Source organism: Antrostomus carolinensis, unplaced genomic scaffold, assembly GCF_000700745.2.
Source record: "Antrostomus carolinensis isolate BGI_N321 unplaced genomic scaffold, ASM70074v2 scaffold13643, whole genome shotgun sequence".
Taxonomy (NCBI): Eukaryota; Metazoa; Chordata; class Aves; order Caprimulgiformes; family Caprimulgidae; genus Antrostomus; species Antrostomus carolinensis.
Window position 1 is genome coordinate 9,541 of NW_010305930.1, and position 22,560 is coordinate 32,100.

The following is a 22,560-nucleotide window of genomic DNA, read 5'->3' on the forward strand; positions in this document are numbered from 1 at the left end:
AAGTTCTTTAAAATCAGGAAGAATAAGTTAGAAAGAAATGGATCAGTCTGTCCTCTTGCTTTCTTTCCTTAAGAAATATTGATAGTACAATAACTTAGGCAGTTCATACTGTCTGCTAATTATTTTGGAATTTTATAGGTTGAGAGTTTCATTCTTAAACAGGCCAAATAAATTATTATTTTTAAATAGTAACACATGATTATTTGAAAATTAGCATAAAATGAAGGAGTCCTTTACTGGTTCAAGTATATTTTTTTTAATCTTCTGTTATTTTTGGAACATTTATACACAGCAATACTTTTATCATGTTAGAAGTCATAGTATTAATCCTTCTTTTCTCTTGTCTGCAGGGCAGCACAACTATTTATGTGCTGGAAGAAATGACTGCATAGTTGATAAAATTCGTAGGAAGAACTGTCCAGCATGTCGCTTGAGGAAGTGCTGTCAAGCTGGTATGGTGCTGGGAGGTGAGCTGCTTTTCAAATCTGATTCAGGAAAATAGGCAGTCAAGAACACTACCTTCAATCTGTCGAGTTTAAACAACGTTGCTTTGATACTGCAAAGGAAAGAACCATATTAAAATGTTACTTTTGGAAGAATTACCTTACGTTTTAAAATTCCGTATAATTTTTCTTTAATGAGTCTGAAAACCCTGAAACAAAAATAGCTTTCTTTAGTTATCTCTCTCTCCTACTGTGTACCCTTATACTGATATTCTTGCAAGGGCAGGAATTGTGTCTTTGGTATGTATTTGTTAATAATTTTGCATCAAAAAATCTGATTTAGATAAAAAATAAAGAAGCAAATTGAGAGTGACACTAAAATCACTCTCATCAGTACTATCCCCTTCTCTTTTCTATTGTGCTCTCTATCATTACTTTGAGAATGTCATCAAAATTATATCCTTCTGTTCCACCGAAGAGGGCCAGGCAGTGGTTACACCAACACTACAGACTTTGCATACTCGATGTTGCACGTTCCCATCTTTGTATTAGTTCTTAGTATAACAGATTTGCTTTTTTATTATGTAGCATTAACCAAAATTGAGCACTATGTCTTTGAAAACCTACAGGAAGAAAATGATGTAGGATCAGGTAGTGACATGGCAAGTTTTGCTGTGCTTAGATGCAGGAATGATGCATATTTTTCCTGTATTTTTTCATATTTTTCATTAATAGGAAAAAAAGAAATGCAGAGGTTTAGCTATAAAAGTTTTGGGTCAGCACAAAACTGGAAAGTACATGGCTAAGACTATAAGAAAATGGCTATATAAAGATGATAGAAAGGATATGTTCTCAAAGGGAATTAAAAATAAAAAGAAGGACAAAAACCTGATTTATTTCTAATATAATTTATTTCAGCACATCAAACATCTCTCTCTGTCTCTCTCTCTCTGGGAACAGTATGTAATGTTTTTAATCCCTGAAGGAAGAACTGGCATTATGTACTGTGCGTAATTTCATTATCTCGCTAATCTGTGTTTGTTCATGTTAAAACATGTATGTAGTTTTCAGACTGACACTTGCACAGCTGTATGCTTTCAGCTCCTGTAATTTTGTATGGCGTTGGAATATTCTGCACACGTGGCCGTTGTGTCATTCTTACATTTCATACTTCTATCAGTGATATAAATAAGTAGTTCCCAACCACTGAGGAGCTGTTGCTGGCTCTCAGTACTTCATCCTCCGTTACCAACAGTGCTGCAGCAGGGAACAGCCAGCAGAATGAGAGGAGGGAGAGGAGATGCTGCCGTATGGACTGTGTTCTGTGTTGTACCTTTGAACCTTCCTAGACCTTCAGCACTTCCTCTCCTTTGAGTCATCTTCTCCAATCTGCGTCCCTCTCATCCCGCAGCACTGGAGATGGAGTAATGAGAGTCAGCAGTCTAATTGGTGTTACTGTCTCTCCCTTTTTCCTGCATCTTGGTCAGTCAATGCCACCTCTCAGTAAAAAAAAAAATTGAGCTGACAAGCATGTTGGGTGGTACTGGACTGGGAGAAGAGGGACAAAAGGAAGAGAACATGTCCTTTGGATCCCTCTCAGGCCGAAGTGGTGTTTTAGAGCTGGGGTAGGAGTGCATTAGAGAGACTTTTCACCCTAGACCTGAAAGATTTTTTGCCCAGATGACAGATGAAGGTTTGGAAGGGGAGAAAGCCAAGGAGGCAGGGATCCAGAGTGGCTGTGCAAAATGTGTGGTGAGATTGGAGACTTGGGAAGGGAGGAGGTGGCAGGTACAATGTCTGTGTTGTTAAGTTTGGGACAACTTGTAAAGTTGGAATGGAAAAAGTCGTACGCTTTTTCTAGCAATACTTAAGAGACAGTATATCCTCATTAATGTGTCCTCATAAGAGGATGTTATGTCCTTGTACTTGAAACCAAAACCTGAGGGTAAAGGTGCTCTGACTCTTAGTTCTCATATTAGTTCATCATGTATCACTCTTAGTTCATCATGTATTAAGAGAGTAAAAGCTTCTTCTATCTGTCTGAATCAGCCTTTTTTCTCAGCCAGTATGAAGCAAGTGTGAATAGTTTCTTTGTATTTAGAGCTAGCAAGTTTGCTGTGTTGTTTAGGCCTTTTCTAAACATACCTAATCAAAGCTGTCTTCTGTTTTTTGAGGAGTCTGTTCCAGTCTAGTTCCTCTAGGTTTCACAGGGGCATGGGATCTCATCAGATCTCTGCCCTGATATCCCCACCTACTCCATCTTCTGGAAAGAAGTGATCTGTCAGCAAATAGGAAGAAGGAGAAAATGTTTGAGGTAGTGGGAAAAAGGAAATATCAAATGGAGCCAGGACTGTGGCTTCTCTAATTTTCAGTTAGCTGCATCAGGTTGAGTGTAGTATTTCAGGTGCTCTTAGTGATGTCAGCAGTTCTGGGGGGATTAGGAAGCAAATTATTCTATGCAGATTGAAATGGAGAGCTTAATACTGAAAGAGGAAGAAAAAACAAATGTAGGGGAAAAAAAGAGGGAAACAAGTGAAAGTATTTGTAAATGAGGATTTAAAATTCAAAACAACAAAAAGACTCAAGGTAGACTGTTTAACCATAATGCTTTCTACTATTACTGTCTTCTTTATTAATTTTGCTCTTCTGCCATTTCTTATACTTCCTTTATTGTATCACATGAGCAATATTTCCTACCCATGACTTGCCGTGCTGATAACACAGTGTGATTCATAGAGGATACTACTGAGTTTAGATAATTTTCCCCAGGACCTAAGTGTCCTTAAGCAAATTTCTAATTAGTGGAACAAATTGTATACTTAGATACATCCTTGAATGTTTTTAATGAATCAGAATTGTGAATATTTTCCTATGATTGCAGCCTATTTTAATTTTTTTTGTGCATTTTCTGGTTTCTGCCATTCAGGACTTACATAGGGAGGCTTTTGTTCTTTTACTCCTGCTACTTAGTTTCTTAATATTAGCCTTCAGTTGCTAAAAATTGCTTAATCAAGGTGAGAAAGACTTAAGATTTTACAGGTGTTAACTATAAGATTCTAAAGATTCTTATTATAGTAATTAAATTAAACTTACTGCTGGGAGATGTACACTTATTTTCCACTGAATGTTACTGAGTGGCAACCATGTACATAGAAAATAATATTATATTACATTGCTAACAGTTCCATTTTCTGACCTTAATTTCAAAGCAATTAAATGAACCTGAATTGTGTTAAAATAAATTTTAGTCAGTTTTAAGTAAATTGTAGGATAGCAACAAATGGCTTTAGTAACTGATTTCACTATATGTACTCTTTCTTAATATTTATAAAGAAAGTATCAATGAAAGCATGTATTTCATAATTCTTTAGTTACGATTCTCTGTGGGAGTGTTAATTGTCTTTGAGTCTTATAATCCCATAACTGAACATGTTAATCTATCCCCTTTCTAATCTTCTACCTAATAGGATAGCAGGTAGCCGTGTCCTGGGATAATCAAGTACCCAGCTTTTTTATTTCCTATCAGTGAATCTAATTTTTCCAGGCTGACTGTCACTGATTCCTTGTTCTGCTGTGTTGCTGAATTACTGCTTTCTTCATTGTTTCTGTCAGCTTTCAGTCCACATTGCAATGATTACATGGAGACAAATGTGAATTAATTTTCCAGGTAATATTTTCCGAGGTAGCATCAAAGAGTTTATTAAAATCAAGATGTATTACTTCTGCTTTGCTGCTTTGTTCCTTTATTTTGTATACAACCTCCTAAGGTGCACACAGCTTGTTCTCCTACACAAAGCATAAGAGCATAGTGACCTTAAAGTCAGAGCCATAGTGTTCTGTCAAGAATAATAAATCATTGACATTTTTCACCTGATTACAGGTTATGGAGAAAGATAGTGAGATGTTAGACTTTTACTAGAAACCCAGACATTTTAATATGAGATGTGTACTGTCAGTAGTGTCTGACTGTCAGTATGGTTCTGTATCCCTGGTTAAAAGAATATTAAAATACAGAGTTAAGTGTTAAGGAGAAAATCATAATATATTTGATTATGAGATTAAGTAGATTTTATTTTTTAAAATTATATATGTTTTCTAGGTAGATGTACAAAACCACTACACACATGCTTTTTATAGTAATCAAGGGTGAGGGAACTGTAAGTACTAAGAAACTGCCTGAGTGGCTGACTGTCTTAAAAATAATTAATGACAGTGTTACAAAGAAAAGAAGTGCTGTCTGAATATGCACACCCAGGTTTTCATATTAAGATGAATAGTTGCCAGAGCGGATTAGTATTTTTTGCACATTATAGGACTAAGTGGAGACGTTTGTCTTACAGCAGGAAATTATCTGGATATTTTTGTAAGCAGCAATTGAAAAACTAAGCTATTGTCACATCTCTGTTGTTTTCCATATGCCCTTAAGAGTTTGCATTAATTTGACAGAGTCTCTTTGTGGTAGATGGGAAAGTTTTCTGTGAGTTATTAATAGTCACCTCTCCAGTAGAAAGGAAGCAAGTGGAGTTGCTTTACTGGTGGCTGTTAAGCAACATAATTAGAAATAAACAAATAAGCAATTCTGCAAGTGAGGTTGACATTAATTCTGATACATTTAATCACTTGGAAACGTGGGTACTTATTAACTACTAACATTTCCATGGGATAGGCACTTCGGTTTCTTTCTTTACTTGTTCTCTGAACTGTAAAAGTATCTGAAGCCATTAGTTCAGAAAATACCTGAACTCATTATTTGTGAACTATCAAATGCATTGTTCCTTCTGTTTTCCTTCATGCCTAAACAATAGTTAGTGGGAAATTCCCAGCATGTTTAGGACTATGTTTAGCTTTGTTGTGGTAGAAATTGGCCCTAGGTCTCTAGGGTTTTTTTGCTTCAGCTGTAACGTAAAGTCTAAGTTTGTGTCTCGTTCTTTACCAAGGAGTCACTAATCAGAAATATTTGTATTCTTACCACAAATGATAAAACGAGCATAAGATTGTTGAGGCACTTGTTACTAAGCTAATTAAACTCACGGTTAAGTTAATGGGCGTATGACTCCTGAATCTAACATCATTAGATGATGAGTGTTTCTGAAGAGCTCATCACTCATATTTATACTATCCATAAAGTGTGTTTCTTGAAATTTTGTTGAGTATACTCCCTTTGGATTTTAACTACCTTTTTAATTTAAATTGAAGTTTTGCACATTTGTTTACATCTTATTTTTTTGTATATGAAATGCATAAACATGCATATTTATGACAGGATTACACAATTTAAAAAAAACCCAACAGATTTTGGCTCTTTAGTTTGTGTTCATTTGCTAAATTCTGTCTGGTTCACAAACAAGATAATTGATTCTGCCTCCAGTTACGCCAGTGTACAACAAAAATAATTAATGTAAGTAATAGAATTTGTTCTGTATAAAATATTTGGAAATAACATAAAAAATCTTCCATCTTTGATGTGCTAATCTTGCTTGAAGTTGTACTGCCTATGTACTAATGAATGTTTTGAAATGGTCATTTTAATTCTCTGAAGTGTATATATTAGGTCTTCCAAAATGGAGACACTGGATTTCCATAAAATTTACTATCTTCTATGATAAAGGAGCACTTGAAGACAGCGGAATAGGCATTCCAATAGCCATTTTTGTTGAACCTTTCTGTTTTAGTCTGTAGTTTGGAAGACAGGACTTTCCAAGGAGGAAAATAATAGATGAGTCTGACTATTAACAGCTGAGAAAGGATTTGGAGCATGTGCTGAAGTTTAGGTGTGTTTTCCTGCCTCAGTGTCCTGGGGTCTCTTTGCTGCACCAGTTGCATTTTGACAGCACGGCACTACTTTTAGCTAAAATAAAAAGAAGGCAGTAAGAGATGGAGAAGTCTTTGTCTCCTTCCTTTACAATGTGATAAGTTCCCTTGTCTGATCTTTCACTTGTAAACAAAAGTACAGTTTTTCAAAAGACAGTTTGATATGCATGTTATAAACTGGCTTTTAATTCATCCAAATAGATGCACAGTGTTACGCTTCTGTTACCTTTCACCTCCTGTACTTATGGAGTGGTTTTTGCATATTGCCATTTTATAATGCAGTTTGTCAGTGGTTCAGCAATTTGATAGGCATATTTTTTCTTTTCATGCAGTGAAATTTGGTGCATCTCTTTTTCCATTATTGTTAAAGCATGCAACACTTCAACAAGTGAAAATATTTATGTGGTTTCTGCATTTTTTTGGAGCAGAACCTTCTCCTGATTGTTTTCTTTAAGGTTGAAACCTGTAAACTTTTTATTTTCCTTTGTTGGATGAATGAATTACCCTTTGTTTGCAGTCACACTGCATCTCTCTTGCTGTCCCACTGACATCTAAATCAGACTATAACTACCAGAATCTTTATAGTATTTTTTATTTGTCGTGACACCCTTTTTTCACTTAGCAAAACTTGTTTGGCACAACTGGAGAATTTATTGATCCAACAGGGTTTTCATCGCCTTTGAGGATCTATTTATAGTTCATGTGTTCCATGCAGCCACCTCTACATGGATTTTCCTTTTTATTGAAATGTGTAATATGGTAAGATGTTACTGAGGGTTATTGTCTTTCAGCCTCTGAAGGTTTGATTTTCTGTATCTGTATGGTGCACCTCTAGATTGTTTCCATGGAAGAAATGTGAAGAGTTGCTACCTAGAGCTCTGTATGATTGCATAGCTATACCAGGTGTAGTATCTGTCCTTATTTTGGGAAGGCAGTTAAACTTTTTGTTGTTGTTGTTGTTAGTGTTCTTCAAACCCCTGCAGTATTGAATTAAGATTGAAAATACTAAGAAAGAAAAATTATTCTCTAGAAAGTGAAGAGTTTTGTAAGTGTTGACATGTGGTTTTACAGTATTTTCACTCATTTCCTGAATTCCATTTTCTTTCTGGTAAACAGGAGGAAAATATTACACTTCAAATCATCAACTTTGTATTTAGCCACAAGACTTAAATGCCTTTATGGAATGGGAGGAAAGGAATTTCTGTGTGTAGTAATTAATTGCTATATTTTTATTTCTGGATATTAGGGAGAAAAAAAGAAACAGTATGCTTAATTAAAATTGAATAGAAACTGGATTCTAGAGCCAGCTGGCTCAGCCGTCAGCATATGATAGAACAGTGGGAACTGAACCAGAAAACACTTCATGAGGTTACTGTAACCTAGAATTCATGGCAATAATTTTAATGAGTGGATGCCATTCATCTCTTAGTGAAGGGAGGAGGTTATGGAAGGAGAAACTCATAAGAATTTTCCATTGTTTTTTCTTAATTATATAAATAGTCAAAACCAGAAAACTTTTTCAGAAGACAGTTCTAATTTCCTTGTATAAATTAAAAGTGTAATATTCCACTACTGGAAACTGATAATGTTTCTGGTTAATTTTTTTTTTAACAGATTAAAAATTTTCTTTTTCAGGTCGAAAATTTAAAAAGTTTAACAAAATTAAGGTTGTGAGAACATTAGATGTCGCACTCCAGCAGCCAGCAACCCTTCAAGATGAAAGCCAATCTCTAACCCAAAGGCTGTCCTTTTCTCCAAATCAAGAAATACAGTTTGTTCCCCCAATGATAAGTGTTCTACGAGGCATTGAGCCAGAAGTTGTCTATGCTGGTTATGACAATACAAAACCCGAAACGCCAAGTTCCTTGCTGACTAGTCTAAATCATCTTTGTGAGAGGCAACTTCTTTGTGTAGTCAAGTGGTCTAAATTGCTACCAGGTAATATCACTTCTTATATGTAGTGAATTCTAGTTAAGCATATATGTCATAGGATGAATAGTCAAAAGAGAATATTACTGTCTGCCTGTTAATTAATCCTTAACAAATTATAAAATTGTTCTCCTCCTACTTCATCAGATAATATATGCACCAATCAAATACATTTTAAAAGGAGGGCAGTCTTTAAAGGAATGCATCTAAACATTTAGACTCACTCCAGAAAACAACAGATACCCAGAGAGATCCTGTATGTGATTGTCACAGCAGCCTTTCCACCCTAACCCCTCCTAGTCCGTTACTCATTCTTTTTGTATGAAAAAAATGTTAACATTTCTGCATATTCTTTATTCTTATTTTTATTAAAATGATTTTTTTAAAGCAACAGAGAAAAAATGTAATAAATAGTACGAGTTAAGACTATGCAGCTCAAAAATAGACTGGTAATGAGAAGATCCAAGACTGAGTTCCAAAAAAAATGTAATATGTATGTACATGCACTGTGTGGTCATAGGGGCCTGATCCCAAGATGTATGAAAATCAGTTTATTGACCAGAAGGCCTGGGAATACAGTTTCATGTGAGCTCAATTTGACAATTCAGTGCTGCAGGAAAGGGTGGTCTCTATCACTGCAATCTTCCCCATTGCAGTTTGCACTTGTCAGACCTCTTGGTTGAAGTGATTCATCTCATTAAGTGAGAAGAAAACAAACCTTTTTTTTTTACCCTCTGTAGTTTTCTGATGGCTTCATGAGCTGAACCAGTTCACTGAGGGGTGGCATGAATGCCAGAGCTTGCTTGAAGGAGGTAACAGGACCAGGTAATGAAGAACAGGACACTGCTTTCAGTGGCAGGAAGCTGTTAGATTGACTCAGATACTTCATAGCAATCTTTAAAGTTATCAAAGAGCGAAAGTTCTCAAAGGCAAACACAACTGATTTCTCTTTAGTTAAACCCAAGAAAGATATTAATATGTGGATGTTTATTGTATTACAGCTGTATCTCTTGTTAAGAACACTAAAGTCCAAGCTATCTATATTAAATAAGAGTTGATTACAGTGAGCACGTTACAAACTGTTGTATTTTTACCAAAGGAAAATGAGATGCATTCCTGTTCCCTGAAATAGTCACTTCTGGCTGCTAAAGTTAATTTTGGTTTGATAATTTCAAAATGCTGGATCAAAACAAAAGATATTAACTATCAAAGTGAGATAGCTAGTGATTATACAAAGTTCACAAACTTCTGAGAACTACATTCCCAAAAGCACTTGTCCTTCTAGGTGTTCTCAGTTTTATAGCTCAAAGTTGTAATCTCAGAACACCTCCTCAACTGTCATCTAAATTAGAATTATAAAGTATTTTAACTTTTAATTTCATTTCCAGGATTTCGGAATTTACATATTGATGATCAGATAACCCTCATCCAGTATTCCTGGATGAGTCTAATGGTTTTTGCAATGGGATGGAGATCATACAAACATGTCAGTGGTCAGATGTTGTATTTTGCACCAGATCTGATTCTAAATGAGTAAGTAGACTCTGCTGTTGCATAATATGAATGACATTTTTAACTTATGTTTGTCAATGAGAATGTGACTTCATTGAAGCCGAGATTTCATTCATTACTTGGTCTGTTTCAGAATTAACAGCAGAGGAAAGTCCTCTGATTATATTAAAGTTCAGTAACTTTGGGGGTTTTGTGGGAATCCTAAATAGTCTGTTGACAAAGGAGTTCAAATATTGTAATTACCTAAAAGAAAAATAATTTTAAAAAATGATGCTGTCAGAAGATTTACTTGAATTCATCTGAATAAGACATGAGTTAATTTTTAATAAATAGAACTAAGTAGGATTTTCTTCTGTTGTTGTTTGGGTGGTTTTTGTAAATAGTTTGTATATAGTCTAAGATACTCAGTTTTGGCACTTTCTGATAAAACTCTGCTTTTCTAAAGTGCATTTACTGTTAGAAAATTGTAATAATTTAGCAAGAAGGAATTTTAATATGAAGGATAAAATATGTGAGGCTGCTATTTTCTGGTTGGAATTGGGGCTGTTTGCTTAGATTTTGCTGTTGAATTCAGATGATTTTCATTTCAGTCTTTGTCAGTTTTTCAGCTCTGCAACTTAATATTATCAAAGCTGTAGTTTTAGATACAGAACCAGTAAAACATAATTCGATCTCCCTATTTATTTTTCCTTAATACATTTTTCTTAGTTTTTTTTTTTCTCAAAATCCTAAAAGAAGGACTGTGAAGTGACATTAAAGTTAAACAGGTTTTCTTGTATGTCATACCTTTTAAGGATTAAGAGGTTGATTTGCAGAAGGTCTAGGCACCTGCATTTAAAATCTATAGACAGGCAGACTCCTGCCAGTGAAGTTATGTATAGAAATATGCAGTGGAAATGGCCCTGTAGCTCCAGATGACCGTAAGTCACTGTGAGGTTATAGAGTAATGAGTTCTTTCCTCTCCTGTGTGTATTAATTGTGCTGTAGAAATTGAAATACTTTAAGGCGATGAGATTGAGAGAACTTCTGACTCTGTTCTGTCCCAGCATAGTCTGTGAACTATTTCATGGTTACATTCAGAAGAAACACACGAGTGAGATGGCTTTAGGCAGTAATATCATGTCTTGGGGTATTACCCTGTATGTGGACCACTGCTACCACCTTGTGAAGAAGACTTTCTTCAAGAACAACGTTGAGATTTATGCACCCTGATTATAATCCCTTAGAGACAGCTTGTTTGTAGCTCAAGATGATCTACATTGAGAAAGAGGTGAACTGACAACATACCCTTTTCTTGGTTGTAGAACATCTCATCAGGGTCATATTAGAAACATTATAAATAAAGACTTAGACATTAAAAGTAACTGGCACACTAAGTCATAGCTGCAACTATTTATTGGGAAATAAGTTAGCTTTTAGATCAGTAGAATGTCAGCAACTTCCTTGTGTACAATGATGTCTAAAATTTTACTTTCATGATCACTTTAAGCAAAGGTAAGTACTGAACACAGTCGAAAAAGTCAGCTCCACCTGCCTCCATGCCCTGGTCATACACACCCCTGATTTCACTTAAGCTGGATCAAACATTATCTGTCTGCACTGTCAAACAGATAAGGAAATCACAGAATCATAGAATCGTTTGGTTGGAAAAGACCTTTGAGATTGTCATGTCCAAGCGTACCTGTCCACTGCTAAACCATATCTCTGAGCACCTCATCTACCTGTCTTTTAAACACCTCCAGGGATGATGACTCAACCACTTCCCGAGGTAGGCCATTCCAGTGCCTGATTTTTCCTGACATCCAATCGGTACCTCCCCTGGTGCAACCTGAGGCAGTTTCCTCTTGTTCTATCACTAGTTACCTGGGAGAAAAGACACACATCCACCTCACTACAACCTCCTTTCAGGTAGTTGTAGACAGTGATATGGCCTCCCCTCAGCCTCCTCTTCTCTAGACTAAACAACCCCAGTTCCCTCAGCCGCTCATCATAAGACTTGTTCTCCAAATGATATGCTTGAGAAATACCCCAAAAGAAGCCTTTAACTGACAGATGGAAGTTATCCCTGATCTGACTCACCACATGGACATGCAGGCACAGATGCCAGAACAGCAGGAGGGCACACCTAGGGGTGGAGAGATCAGAAATTCCTTGAATGGGGGCAACGCACACTTTGGTTGTTCCAAAATGACCGTGCAACCACAAGCCAAAGATTGATTCACAGCCACTCTGTTATGTAGTGAACTGAGTTGTAGTGCACCTTTGGAATGACTTGTTGGTAGCATCAATTTCAGATCAATAAAGCCAGAAGTGTTAATTTGACAATGATTTTATGAGCTAGTATTAAAAGATTACAAGGATTTACTTTTCCTTATACTTTGCAATGTCTGAAAACATGACTAAGAACAACATTTACGTATACCCTGAAAGCTGCTGTCACTCTTCATAGATACCACTTAGGTATAGAAACTACCAGAAAGGAATAGGAAGGGAGGTTTAAAGTAGCTATAGAAGCAGCCAGTCTGATCTAATATATTAAATTTCTGTATTTAAGTAATTTAAGAGCTGGTGAGAGATATCAGATGTTGAACAAAGCTGAAATAATTTTCATTTAAGATAACAATAACACTTTAAATAATAGAAGAAAAAATCTCAGTGCACTGAAAGAAGTCTTTTATTCATGGAAAATATCTTCTGTTTTTTGCTGTTGATGGTGCTATCTGCAGTCAGGTTGGAACACTCATCTGAACTTCATAAGGGGAACAGGCAAAATTTCATCTTGTTGTTTTGTACCTAGTTCACCTGGATCAGGTTGTAGCTTTGTAAAATTAGCCCATGTTGCTGGATCCTCAGTTTAGTTTAGTTTACAATGAAATTCAATTTAGTTTACAAACTTTGGCATGCTATTGTTGCAGTAATGTCAGTTGAAAACTGCCTTCCCATTAAATATGTACAATAAAATATACTCAGTATACCAAAATCTCAAAGAGAAAAGTAAGACTGAAGTGATGCAAAAAAATAACAGTTTTATGTATTTCCTTGTGTGATTTGTCCAATTTACTTCTGCAGGAGATGAGATAAGGCTGCATTAATATCTAAGTTTACTTCAAAGCTTTTTGTATATATTTCCATTTAATATTTTAAACTGCTTTTTAAATGATATAAAATGCTACAAAATAGTATCACTGCTGTTAGCAGTACAGTGTTAGACTTGCGACAAAGTATTTTGATGCGGACATTTTTGCAAAACCTAAGAACAAGTTTTCTATAAACTTTCAGGTTTATATTCAATGTTATGCTTTGAAGTCTTTTCAGAGAATGTAAAAGTCTATCAACCTCTAAAAGAAAAGAAAGTACTTCACATTAATTATTAGAGTGTTTTTAGTTAATAAAAACTTTCTGGTGTTTAGTATTCAGCTTTGATAGTCTCTGAGGTTTTTTTTTCTGGGCAGCAGTAACAGGCTAAACGTCCAAAATAACATCACATTCATTACAATTTAAAAACTAGTATAGGTACAAAAATGTCAGAAGATTGTTTATGTGTATAACCTCTGTCTTTAATTTCTGTAATGTGGTAACTAAACTGCTAACAAGGCACTTCCTTCAATCAATTAATACTGGAGCCATTCCTTTTCTTTATTTTCATGTTGTTTATTTTTTTTTACCTTTTCTGGGTGTAAGACAGAGGATGAAAGAATCATCGTTCTATTCCCTGTGTCTATCCATGTGGCAGCTCCCACAGGAATTTGTCAGACTTCAAGTTAGCCAAGAAGAGTTCCTATGTATGAAAGCACTGTTACTTCTCAACACAAGTAGGTTCTTTTATTTCTTTCTGACATATCACTAGTAAAAAGTTCTGAACCATGTTGTTTAACTTGACAATTGCTAAGCTGTCTGGCTTAACAAATGGAAACTTCTTTAGGAGGAATGTTAGTATTCCAAGACCTAAAAATATTTTTTCTAGTGTTTATAAGGAACAAATAATTTGTGATTCATTGTTGGTTTTATTCTGTATAAAGGCACCAGGGAAGTATTGGATCCCTTTTGATATATATCTATACTGCATTGCACATTTTCAAATCAAGTGTGCAGTTTTTCTGCCTGGAAGCTCTTGGGCTTAAATGATCCTACACAGATTAAAAAAACAAACAAATAAACACAAACAAACTAACAAGCATTAGAAATATAATTAAAATATTTAATAAATTGTCAGGACTGAAGGATTTATCTTTGCCAAGAACTTAAAGCATGCTTACTCAAAAGAACTAGGGAGCTGGACATGGCAAGCAATACTAACATTTATTCAACTTTTTATAGTTATGGAGAGGTCAACTTTAGCACACATATAAACAAATGGAAATGTTTTTCTTTGGTTTGTTTCTCTATAACAAAATCTGTGGTCACTTTTAATGAATCCAGCATGCAGCTGCATTCCACTTCAAATGGGAAATGTGGTAGTTGATGAAGTTGTGTTCAAAATCTTTTCTAAAATACCAAAATGTACATCTGCTGAAGCCATAATTGTTAGTTCTGAATGCACAGATAGAAAGTTTCAAAATGGTACAGGTGCTATTAGAAACGAAAATAAGCACCTCAGTGAAATATAATTGGAAGAATGCTGAAGTTCAGTTCTCTACACACTTACGGAGTCAGAGGAGAGATGTGCAAATCCTGCATAACCTCCTTGTTGGTTGTACAAAGTTTCAGTAAAAGATAAGGAACTACAATCTATTCCTTCTTAAGCTGTACTTGGCTGGTATTTACATAAACTCATGCTTAAAAAAACCTTGGTCTCAGCAGAGCATAAGCAATAAAGATTAAATTTAGCTCATATGAACGCAAAAATTACTTAAATAATAGCAAAATACCATACACTCTGCTAAAGCAATAAAAATAACGTGCACAGAAAACCCTCTCTGATATAACTCCAGTTGCTTTGTTGGAATTTGAATGTATTCCTATTTTAAATGTTTTCCACCTTGTTTTAATCACAAAATGAACTCCCTTGTCTGCCTGAACCTTAGAGGGAAGTTTTAAATTTCAGTGAAATTTAGATACATTTGTGATATTCCAGCTTCCCATTTCTGTCCCATAAAGTTCAAATCAAATTCAAAAAAACATTGCAATAGTCCAATCCCTCCCAAGTACATCAGTTCAACAGCATTCATCAAGCTACCATTTTTTACCTGCCCTCTGAAACTCATTTTTAAGATTATATGTTGGTATATATGCAAGAAGTTAGTTAAAAAAAGAAAAGTATTTCTACCTGTGCTGATAAGTTTTGCTTTTTGTTTTCTCCTGCACTTATTGTCTTATAGGAAAAAACAATTTGTCAGATCTTTGGGAAAAGGAACACACCTAGCCGTTGTTGCTGAGACATTTAGTAGACGTTTGGTACTGTATAAATATAATTCCACAAAACTGTTTTCAAAAAACCATATAACCTTGTTGTTGCTATGAAGTGTTTTTTAAGACTACTTTTATTTTAGTCATTATTTTCATCTTAAGCCTCTTAAAATGTGAAAGTATGGCCATTTCAAGCTTTCATATACTAACAGTAAATCAAGTCTGAACTTTTAGTCTCTCATTCTGTCTTGTGTTTGATTTATTATTTAGATTAACTGCTTTTTACTTCTTATATAATTTCAAAGAAACAGTAATTTGTATTCAACATAACTAAATGTCAGTCTGAATACATTTCTAATTCTGAATGGAAACCTTAGCCTAATTTTTACAGTTTTTCCATTGAGTTTGCTGTGGCTTAGACATTTTCTTTATATTATACTTGTGACAGTTCTAAAGCTGTCTTGAAAGCTGGATTGGTCTTTGCAAAAAGTAGACTAACATTTTTATTTTCTGCAATTGTTTCCATTTAACAGGTCCTTATTTACTATATGCAATATGCCATGTTGTAGTAGTCCCCCAAAAGTTCTAAACAGGGCTCCATCTTGTAGAGGCCACGTACATCTAGGAACTAATACTTTGAATCGTTGAGAAAGACTATGATTTAGTAGAACTATGCCAAAAAAGAGAGAAATATGCATATAGCAAGTTCAGTTCTAGCTCTAACACTTTCCAGCCTTTTGATGTAGAGTAATTGCTAAATCTTGTTGCATAACATTTTGGCTGGATTCTTCCCACTGAATAAAAGCATCCGCGTTCTTTACGTATGTTCAAGGGGAAGGAGCATTTGAGCTACCTGTGTTTAAATTGCATTTGTGCTTGTAATACATTGTAATTCTTCACTCAAATAAATAGCTTAGTGGAACTTTTTGTGATTAGCCAGGAATGTGACTGTGCTTTTGCAGAATTCTTGGAAGCAGGCCATGCATTGCTGAAAGAGATCTTTTTAACTTGATTCACAAGGGAAACACAAGGACTGAACTGCTGGTTTAGAGACATAAGTCAATGAAAGCATCCACCTAACCCTAAATTCCATCAGAATGCCACTTTATGTGGAAAATATTTCATAGGTGTCACTAATTCTGCTGTCAGACATACCCAGAACCATCCAGACTTTGAATATTATTCTTTTTCCAGGACATAACTTTTCCCCACTGTGAGTATTACTCCTAAGCACATTGCATTCTCCACAAAACAGAACTCTTCCAGTCAGGCCCTTGACTCAGATGTGACAGGCACACTTTCAGATACCTCCTTTGTCTGTCTGGACTTGAGAGGCCATACTGAGTTACCTCGTGCAGCATTTCATCTCCATCAGCTCCCAAAAGAAATCTAAGATGGCATCCCTAAAAGCTGGGCTGTTATTAGAGATGGTGTTGTAGATGTAATTTCTGTGGAAGCAGTCACAATTTCTATTGTCTATTTTTATTTTTGTTTTAATTCTGTTTTAGTTAGGAGTCAGCCCCTGACTTCCATAGCCATCTCAGTGCTTAGACACTTGTCATTGCCATTTTCAGTATGTGTGTCTCCCTCCTTCCCCCAGACATTCACTTGTCTGAGGAGACACAGAGCAAGAGATGTCCTTGATCATTTCCTCTCTTCTGTAGTCTCCTATGAAATAAGAGACTTCTGCTTAACTCAAGTAGAGTAGAGATTTCAACTTTCTTTGTTATCTCTCTCTGGGCTGCAGGTGAGGGACACTAATGTTAATCTCTTCGCCTGAAGTGTTCCCCTTAACCTTCTTCTGAGGAACCAGACTTAGGCAACCTACTTTAGAATGGGGTTTGTGATTTCTAAATGGAGGGCAGTGCTTCTCTCAGTGCAGGGTTTGCAACCTCATTCTCTTTCAGACCCCTGTGCAGCTTTTTAGGTATCTGCTTTTTAGGTGGCTTTGGTTTTAAGAATTCCATTCTTAGGTTGCTAACAATACAGTGCATTGTAGACAGTCAGCATGCACATATATTTATGTTTTAATTCTAGAAGGTGACAAATCTCCTGGAAGTTAGGCAGTTACAGTGTTGAACAAGTCAATATCATTATGAACCAAACTTCATCTTTATTTTTTTTGAGATGCAACGGGAATCTGTTGCCTGATACTAGTCCTGATCTGATAGCAGATTGAAGATACACTACATACTTGGATAGCTAGCATGCAGTTTATTTAACTATGTGAGCTAGTCCCCATTAAATTCTTTTAGAATCTCTGGAGAAGAATAAGCATCTCTACAGCATAATTCATCTGTTTATAAAGCTGCTTCTAAAACAGTGAACGTGCCTTGTGCCCAAGACTTGCCTGATTTTTCCCACTAAAACTACTGCAAGCTGTGGTAACTAGCCCAGGTTGAGATGCCTGTACTGTAAAATGTCTAAAGTTTGTTGAGGTGAATCCTTGCCCTCATGCTTGCTGCCAGAATTCAACATGTTAGATGTGACATTGCAGTGTGCCATGTCATTGGCAAGGGAGAAAGGAAAAGGGGAAAATTTAACAGCTTTTTGAAAAACATTATCTTTGAAACAAGACCATGTTTTAATGTGTGTTTCTTATAGTGGCACAAGGATTTAGATTTGATTGCCAGTTGGGAAGTTTTTTTTCAAAGTTTCATTTTTTCCAAGTTTTTAATTTCTTACTTGCCTTTGACAACATAAATTGTAAGACTTGTGCGTTACACTCTGCCACAGCAAGGACAGTAGAGTCCAGAGCTGATGCCTGTTGCCTTACAATTCTACCAACACTTACCATCAGTGATCAAATAGGGTCTTGTCACTAATAGTCGCTAACAGGTTCCATTTCTCAGTGTTCTCTCCATGTCCTCATTTTGGTCCTCGAGGCTGACCATTATGTGAAGAGTGAGTTCAATCATTTGCTCCTCCTTGCTAATTTCTCTAAAAAGCTGTTCACATTTAAGGCTCTGATAGTGCATCTATTCTGTTAAGTGGAAGAGGTCCAAATACGAAGCCTGAGCCCTGGATGCTTTACTGTCTATGCTACGTAAGAGTTGTTAGTTCATTCCATGACTCGATTTGGAAGCAGTCCAGCTAGATCTCTCTAAGGTAAATGTGCCATGAAGATGGCTGACACTCAGCAGTGTAAATATGAGCCAGTCCATAACATCTTTCCTCAAGGATACGAGTGGCTCTTTTGGCCGTCTTCTTTTCAGTAGACAGGTGTAGCTGAAGCTTAAGGCTATTTCTAGACTTCTACAATTAGCAGAATGGGCTGATTGTTGCTGTTACTAATTGTATCCGTGTTTCTGAAGTAACAAACTGGAAGAAGCACCTGGTGTATAGTAATGAATTCTGCTGCACAGTGTCAAATACTATAAATTGTTTCTGTACTTTAAATTTCTCTCATTGCCTTCAGAATAAATTGTAACACAAATGTTACTTTCTTTTTAGTTCCTTTGGAAGGTCTAAGAAGTCAAAGCCAATTTGATGAGATGAGAACGAGTTACATCAGAGAACTGGTGAAGGCGATTGGTTTGCGCCAGAAAGGTGTTGTGGCCAATTCACAACGTTTCTATCAACTTACAAAGCTGATGGATTCCATGCATGATGTAAGTTTATTTGTTAATGTATTTTGCTTTTTATGGAAGAAGGAACTTTTATTTCTTAAAAGTAATTTTATGGAAAGTAGCTAGTCAACATTTCTAAACAATAAAAAGAAAAACCCCAACATTTTCCCTTTAGTGTGTATATTTGTGTGCATAGGTAGCTATATATTCAGCATCAATATATACTGTATATATGGTACATGGTACACAAGATTTAAGTATTTGAGAAACATGCATTGGAATGCTGCCATTTCATTTCATTTCATTTCATTTCATTTCATTTCATTTCATTTCATTTCATTTCATTTCATTTCATTTCATTTCATTTCATTTCATTTCATTTCATTTCATTTCATCTGTAATGTAACTACTAGAGTTAGGGTTTTTGGAAGGGGGTGGTGTGTGTATGTGCATTTGTATGCTTGTTCATGAAAATATGTAAATGAAGTAAAAACCAGGCAATTCAAGTTGCATAGTCAAGCTACTAAGAATTAGAGAAAGACAACCAAGATGGGTTTTGCAACCTTAATTCAACTACTTTTAAGTGTATATTCTATGCCGTTTTTTCAGTATCTGACTGTATTTGGGAACTGAGTAATCTTTGAGAACTCTAGTGGTGATATATAGAGATTCATAAGTGTCTTACAAGATGCAGCTGAATTCTTTGCACATCTCTGAGAATCCAGCATGTATCCTATTGGCTTAACATCCATTAAAACTGAGGAATGACATTTTGTGTAAAACTTTGCCCATGTGAATATTGTTTTGTGATGGCTTTTGTCTCTTTGCAAGAGAGGCAAAAAGCAGAGGTACAGGGCCATACCTGATGGGTTTAGGAAGGGGCACTGAGGTAGCTGAGGAAGGACGTTTTTATGTTCAGTGCTGGTTGTGAGGAGCTTGCAGGGACTTCAGGAAAAGATGAGGTCTTTGCATGTTTGTATTTGGCACTTGGCAAATCTGCATTTTATTTTAATTGTTTGGGAATAAATTAATTAAAAAAATGCATTGTCACTAATTTCTCCTGATGGGAGGAAAAAAAAAACCTTTGAAGAACACATTTATGGGAGTTAAGAGAGGTAGCAATATTGCTAATTATGACGTTCACCAAGTGGTCTGGAATCTTTTGATCCAGTGCACAAACCTCTCCATCAGCTTATCCACAGAAATCACACTCACCATTTAGCAATTACCTTGTCTCAGATACCAGCAAAAAGACAGTGAGACAAGTACAAAAAGCATCCTTACAGGTGAAGGCAGAAAACAGAAAATTCTGAAGGCAGGATATGGAGCATAACTTCGGTAGTCAGACTGCAGATTGTCAGTGCTAAACCCTTCCCTGGAGATCAGTCAGTCACCTTTTACTTGCAGAAACAAGTCCTGGGCAGTATACTGCTCACGATATCCCTGTGCTCAAGGAATCTGTTTGAATCTGTCTTGCTTGGGATAAAAGGTCTTCCTGCCTTACCTGTAGTAACAATTCGCAATCTGAGAGTCACAGTATCCAGAGGAAAACTCTTTGAGTACTGGGCTGTACAGTCAATCTCATCATTTCAAATACTTAAACAAAGTAAAATAGGCTCAGTGGAAGCGGGTGAGTGAGGCTTGCTGCAGAATACCCAGCAAAATGATGGTTAGGGCAGTGTTTGGTCTGTGGAGTATCTTAGGTCAGGTCCCTACTTTATCTCAGGCTGATAAAGTGATGGGAGATACAGGGAAAAGCTAATCACACTGGAGAGACTGTGTGTTGTCAAAGCCCAGGGTTGCAGAAATAGTATGACAACAATATGACAATATATTTGACAACATAAAGGTCCCAGATCTTAAAGGAAAATTTCTATAAAATTTGAACTTCTCAGAGAAGACAGAAGAGGTTAAATAGTCACACATATTGAGCAACTGCTTTTAAGAGACAAGGGCCTCTGAATTTTAATGTTTGCAGCATATCCAGACATGATCATCGTCAGAACCACAGAAAAGCTGACAAGGAAATGGTGACTGCTGTCCCTCAGAGCAGTGTTTGAACAGCGTATAGGGAACAAGGCATGGAGACGTGTTGAACGTGAGGATAAAATGAAAGCTTGAATAGTTGTTTAGTAATTGCCATTGTTCGTGGTGCATGTCCTGAGTGAGGATGATAACACTTATTACTGAGGTACTGTTTTTATGTGACGTACCATTTAGCTATATTTGTGACTTCTTGGCATGGGAGGATATTTTAATAGGGAATGACAAGTACCTACATTATTGATTCAAAGAATGACAGAGAAAGGTATATAATGATGTCAGCTGATCGATGTATGAGGTGATTGACAGCATGTTTATCTGGCTGCATTACTATTATCCTGATTTATCATGTTTGTATTTTATTAAATCCAGCTAGTGAAACAGCTCCATCTCTTCTGTCTGAACACATTTCTCCAGTCCCGTGCTCTGAGTGTTGAATTCCCCGAGATGATGTCAGAGGTGATTGCTGCCCAGCTACCCAAGATTCTGGCAGGGATGGTGAAACCTCTTCTCTTTCACAAAAAGTGAAATGTCTTTTCTCTTATCATAGAGATGATTTCTGGGTCATTTTTCGTTTGTTTATTCTGGTGAAGATTTTGCAATGTCAGGACTTCAGTACATTTGTCATACCCTGCCTACTGCTTTATATTTGTAACATACACAAGCCGTTTAAGCTTGATGTACATATTGTGAGTTCCTGATTCCTTAACTGCAAAAATCACAACAGTCCTAAGAGATGTTTTGTAAACTCAGATAGGTTGCTTTTTCGATATGCATAAGAATGACAATGAGTAGAGTTTTCATATTTCTAAGAACAGTTATCTTATACATTTTTCTTACATATTACATGCTTTTAAATTTCTGATATGACATGGTGTAAACTTTTTACTTTATTACATTGTGCGCATGGGTACATGTGGGCCTACGTGTAACACAAGATTCTGGAGGGATTAAAATAAATATTGCCCACATTTTTTCATGGATATTTCACTTTTTATTAACTGATCTGCTGCACAGAAATACCCTTTCAAAGTCAGCTGTCCAGAATTAAGTAGATGCCACTGCAACACCTTCATGAGTAACCAAAGTGCTAGCCACAAAATATACATCATATTCTTGTCTGTGCTCATTCTGCATTGAAACTCTTGAGTTCAGCGTACTGTTTTCTGCACCATTCAGTGCAGCTCTCCTTCAAAAATGGGGAAGCTTAGGAAAATTCAGTGTATTATACCAGAAATAATATGTATGCAGACCCACTCAGCTTTGGTTTGTGTTATTTTCCTTAAAAGTTCGGCACTTATTAAAGCTAAATCACTTATCTTAAATTCATCAACTTTAAAATTCTGTATTTCAGAAGCTTTAAATAGAAATGTTTTCACTGACTACAACTCTCAATAATCTTAATGTTTTGAATTCCAATGCTGAATTCATAAACAGCCATTAACATAAAATTCTAGGAAGATTAAATGCAAAAAGAAATGGAAAATATGACTAAAACATTTTGGTACACATCAGGCTCATTTCACTACTATTTAGTGGAGCTACATATTTTATATTTTAAAGGCATGCCATTAAAACGGGGGTAACTGTAAAAGAGGAATTGGACTAAATTAGCTTTATACATTCAAGAAGACTGAAAAATTTAATGTGGTGGTGTTTCTTTCTTTGATATGGATGTGAAGCAACTCATGCATTTAAGGCAGTAAATTGTTGATATATTCAAGCAATAGAGAAATGGATAAAGCCCAAGAAAATGTATTAAAATATAATGAGTTTTGCCCTTCACTAAAAATGATACTCAAATTCTCTAACAATGTAGAAGATGGGGAGTCTTACTTGGGTACTTGCTGGCCATACACTTTTGCTCGTTTCCATTACGTGTTGGATTCATCCGTCCTGTGACAGCG

At 35.9% G+C, this 22,560-nt stretch overlaps 1 protein-coding gene across 1 annotated transcript; it reads left to right on the forward strand.

Annotated features, from left to right (window-relative positions):
* Nucleotides 1-350: 350 nt before the first annotated feature.
* PGR (progesterone receptor) lies at nucleotides 351-22,289 on the forward strand (the record flags this gene model as incomplete). The annotated part of the gene is made up of 6 exons (XM_010164940.1): nucleotides 351-467; nucleotides 7,890-8,192; nucleotides 9,572-9,716; nucleotides 13,377-13,507; nucleotides 18,495-18,652; nucleotides 21,026-22,289. Coding segments are annotated over 6 exons (1,010 nt in total), but the record flags the coding sequence as incomplete, so codon positions are not given.
* Between the last annotated feature and the right edge of the window lie 271 nt (nucleotides 22,290-22,560).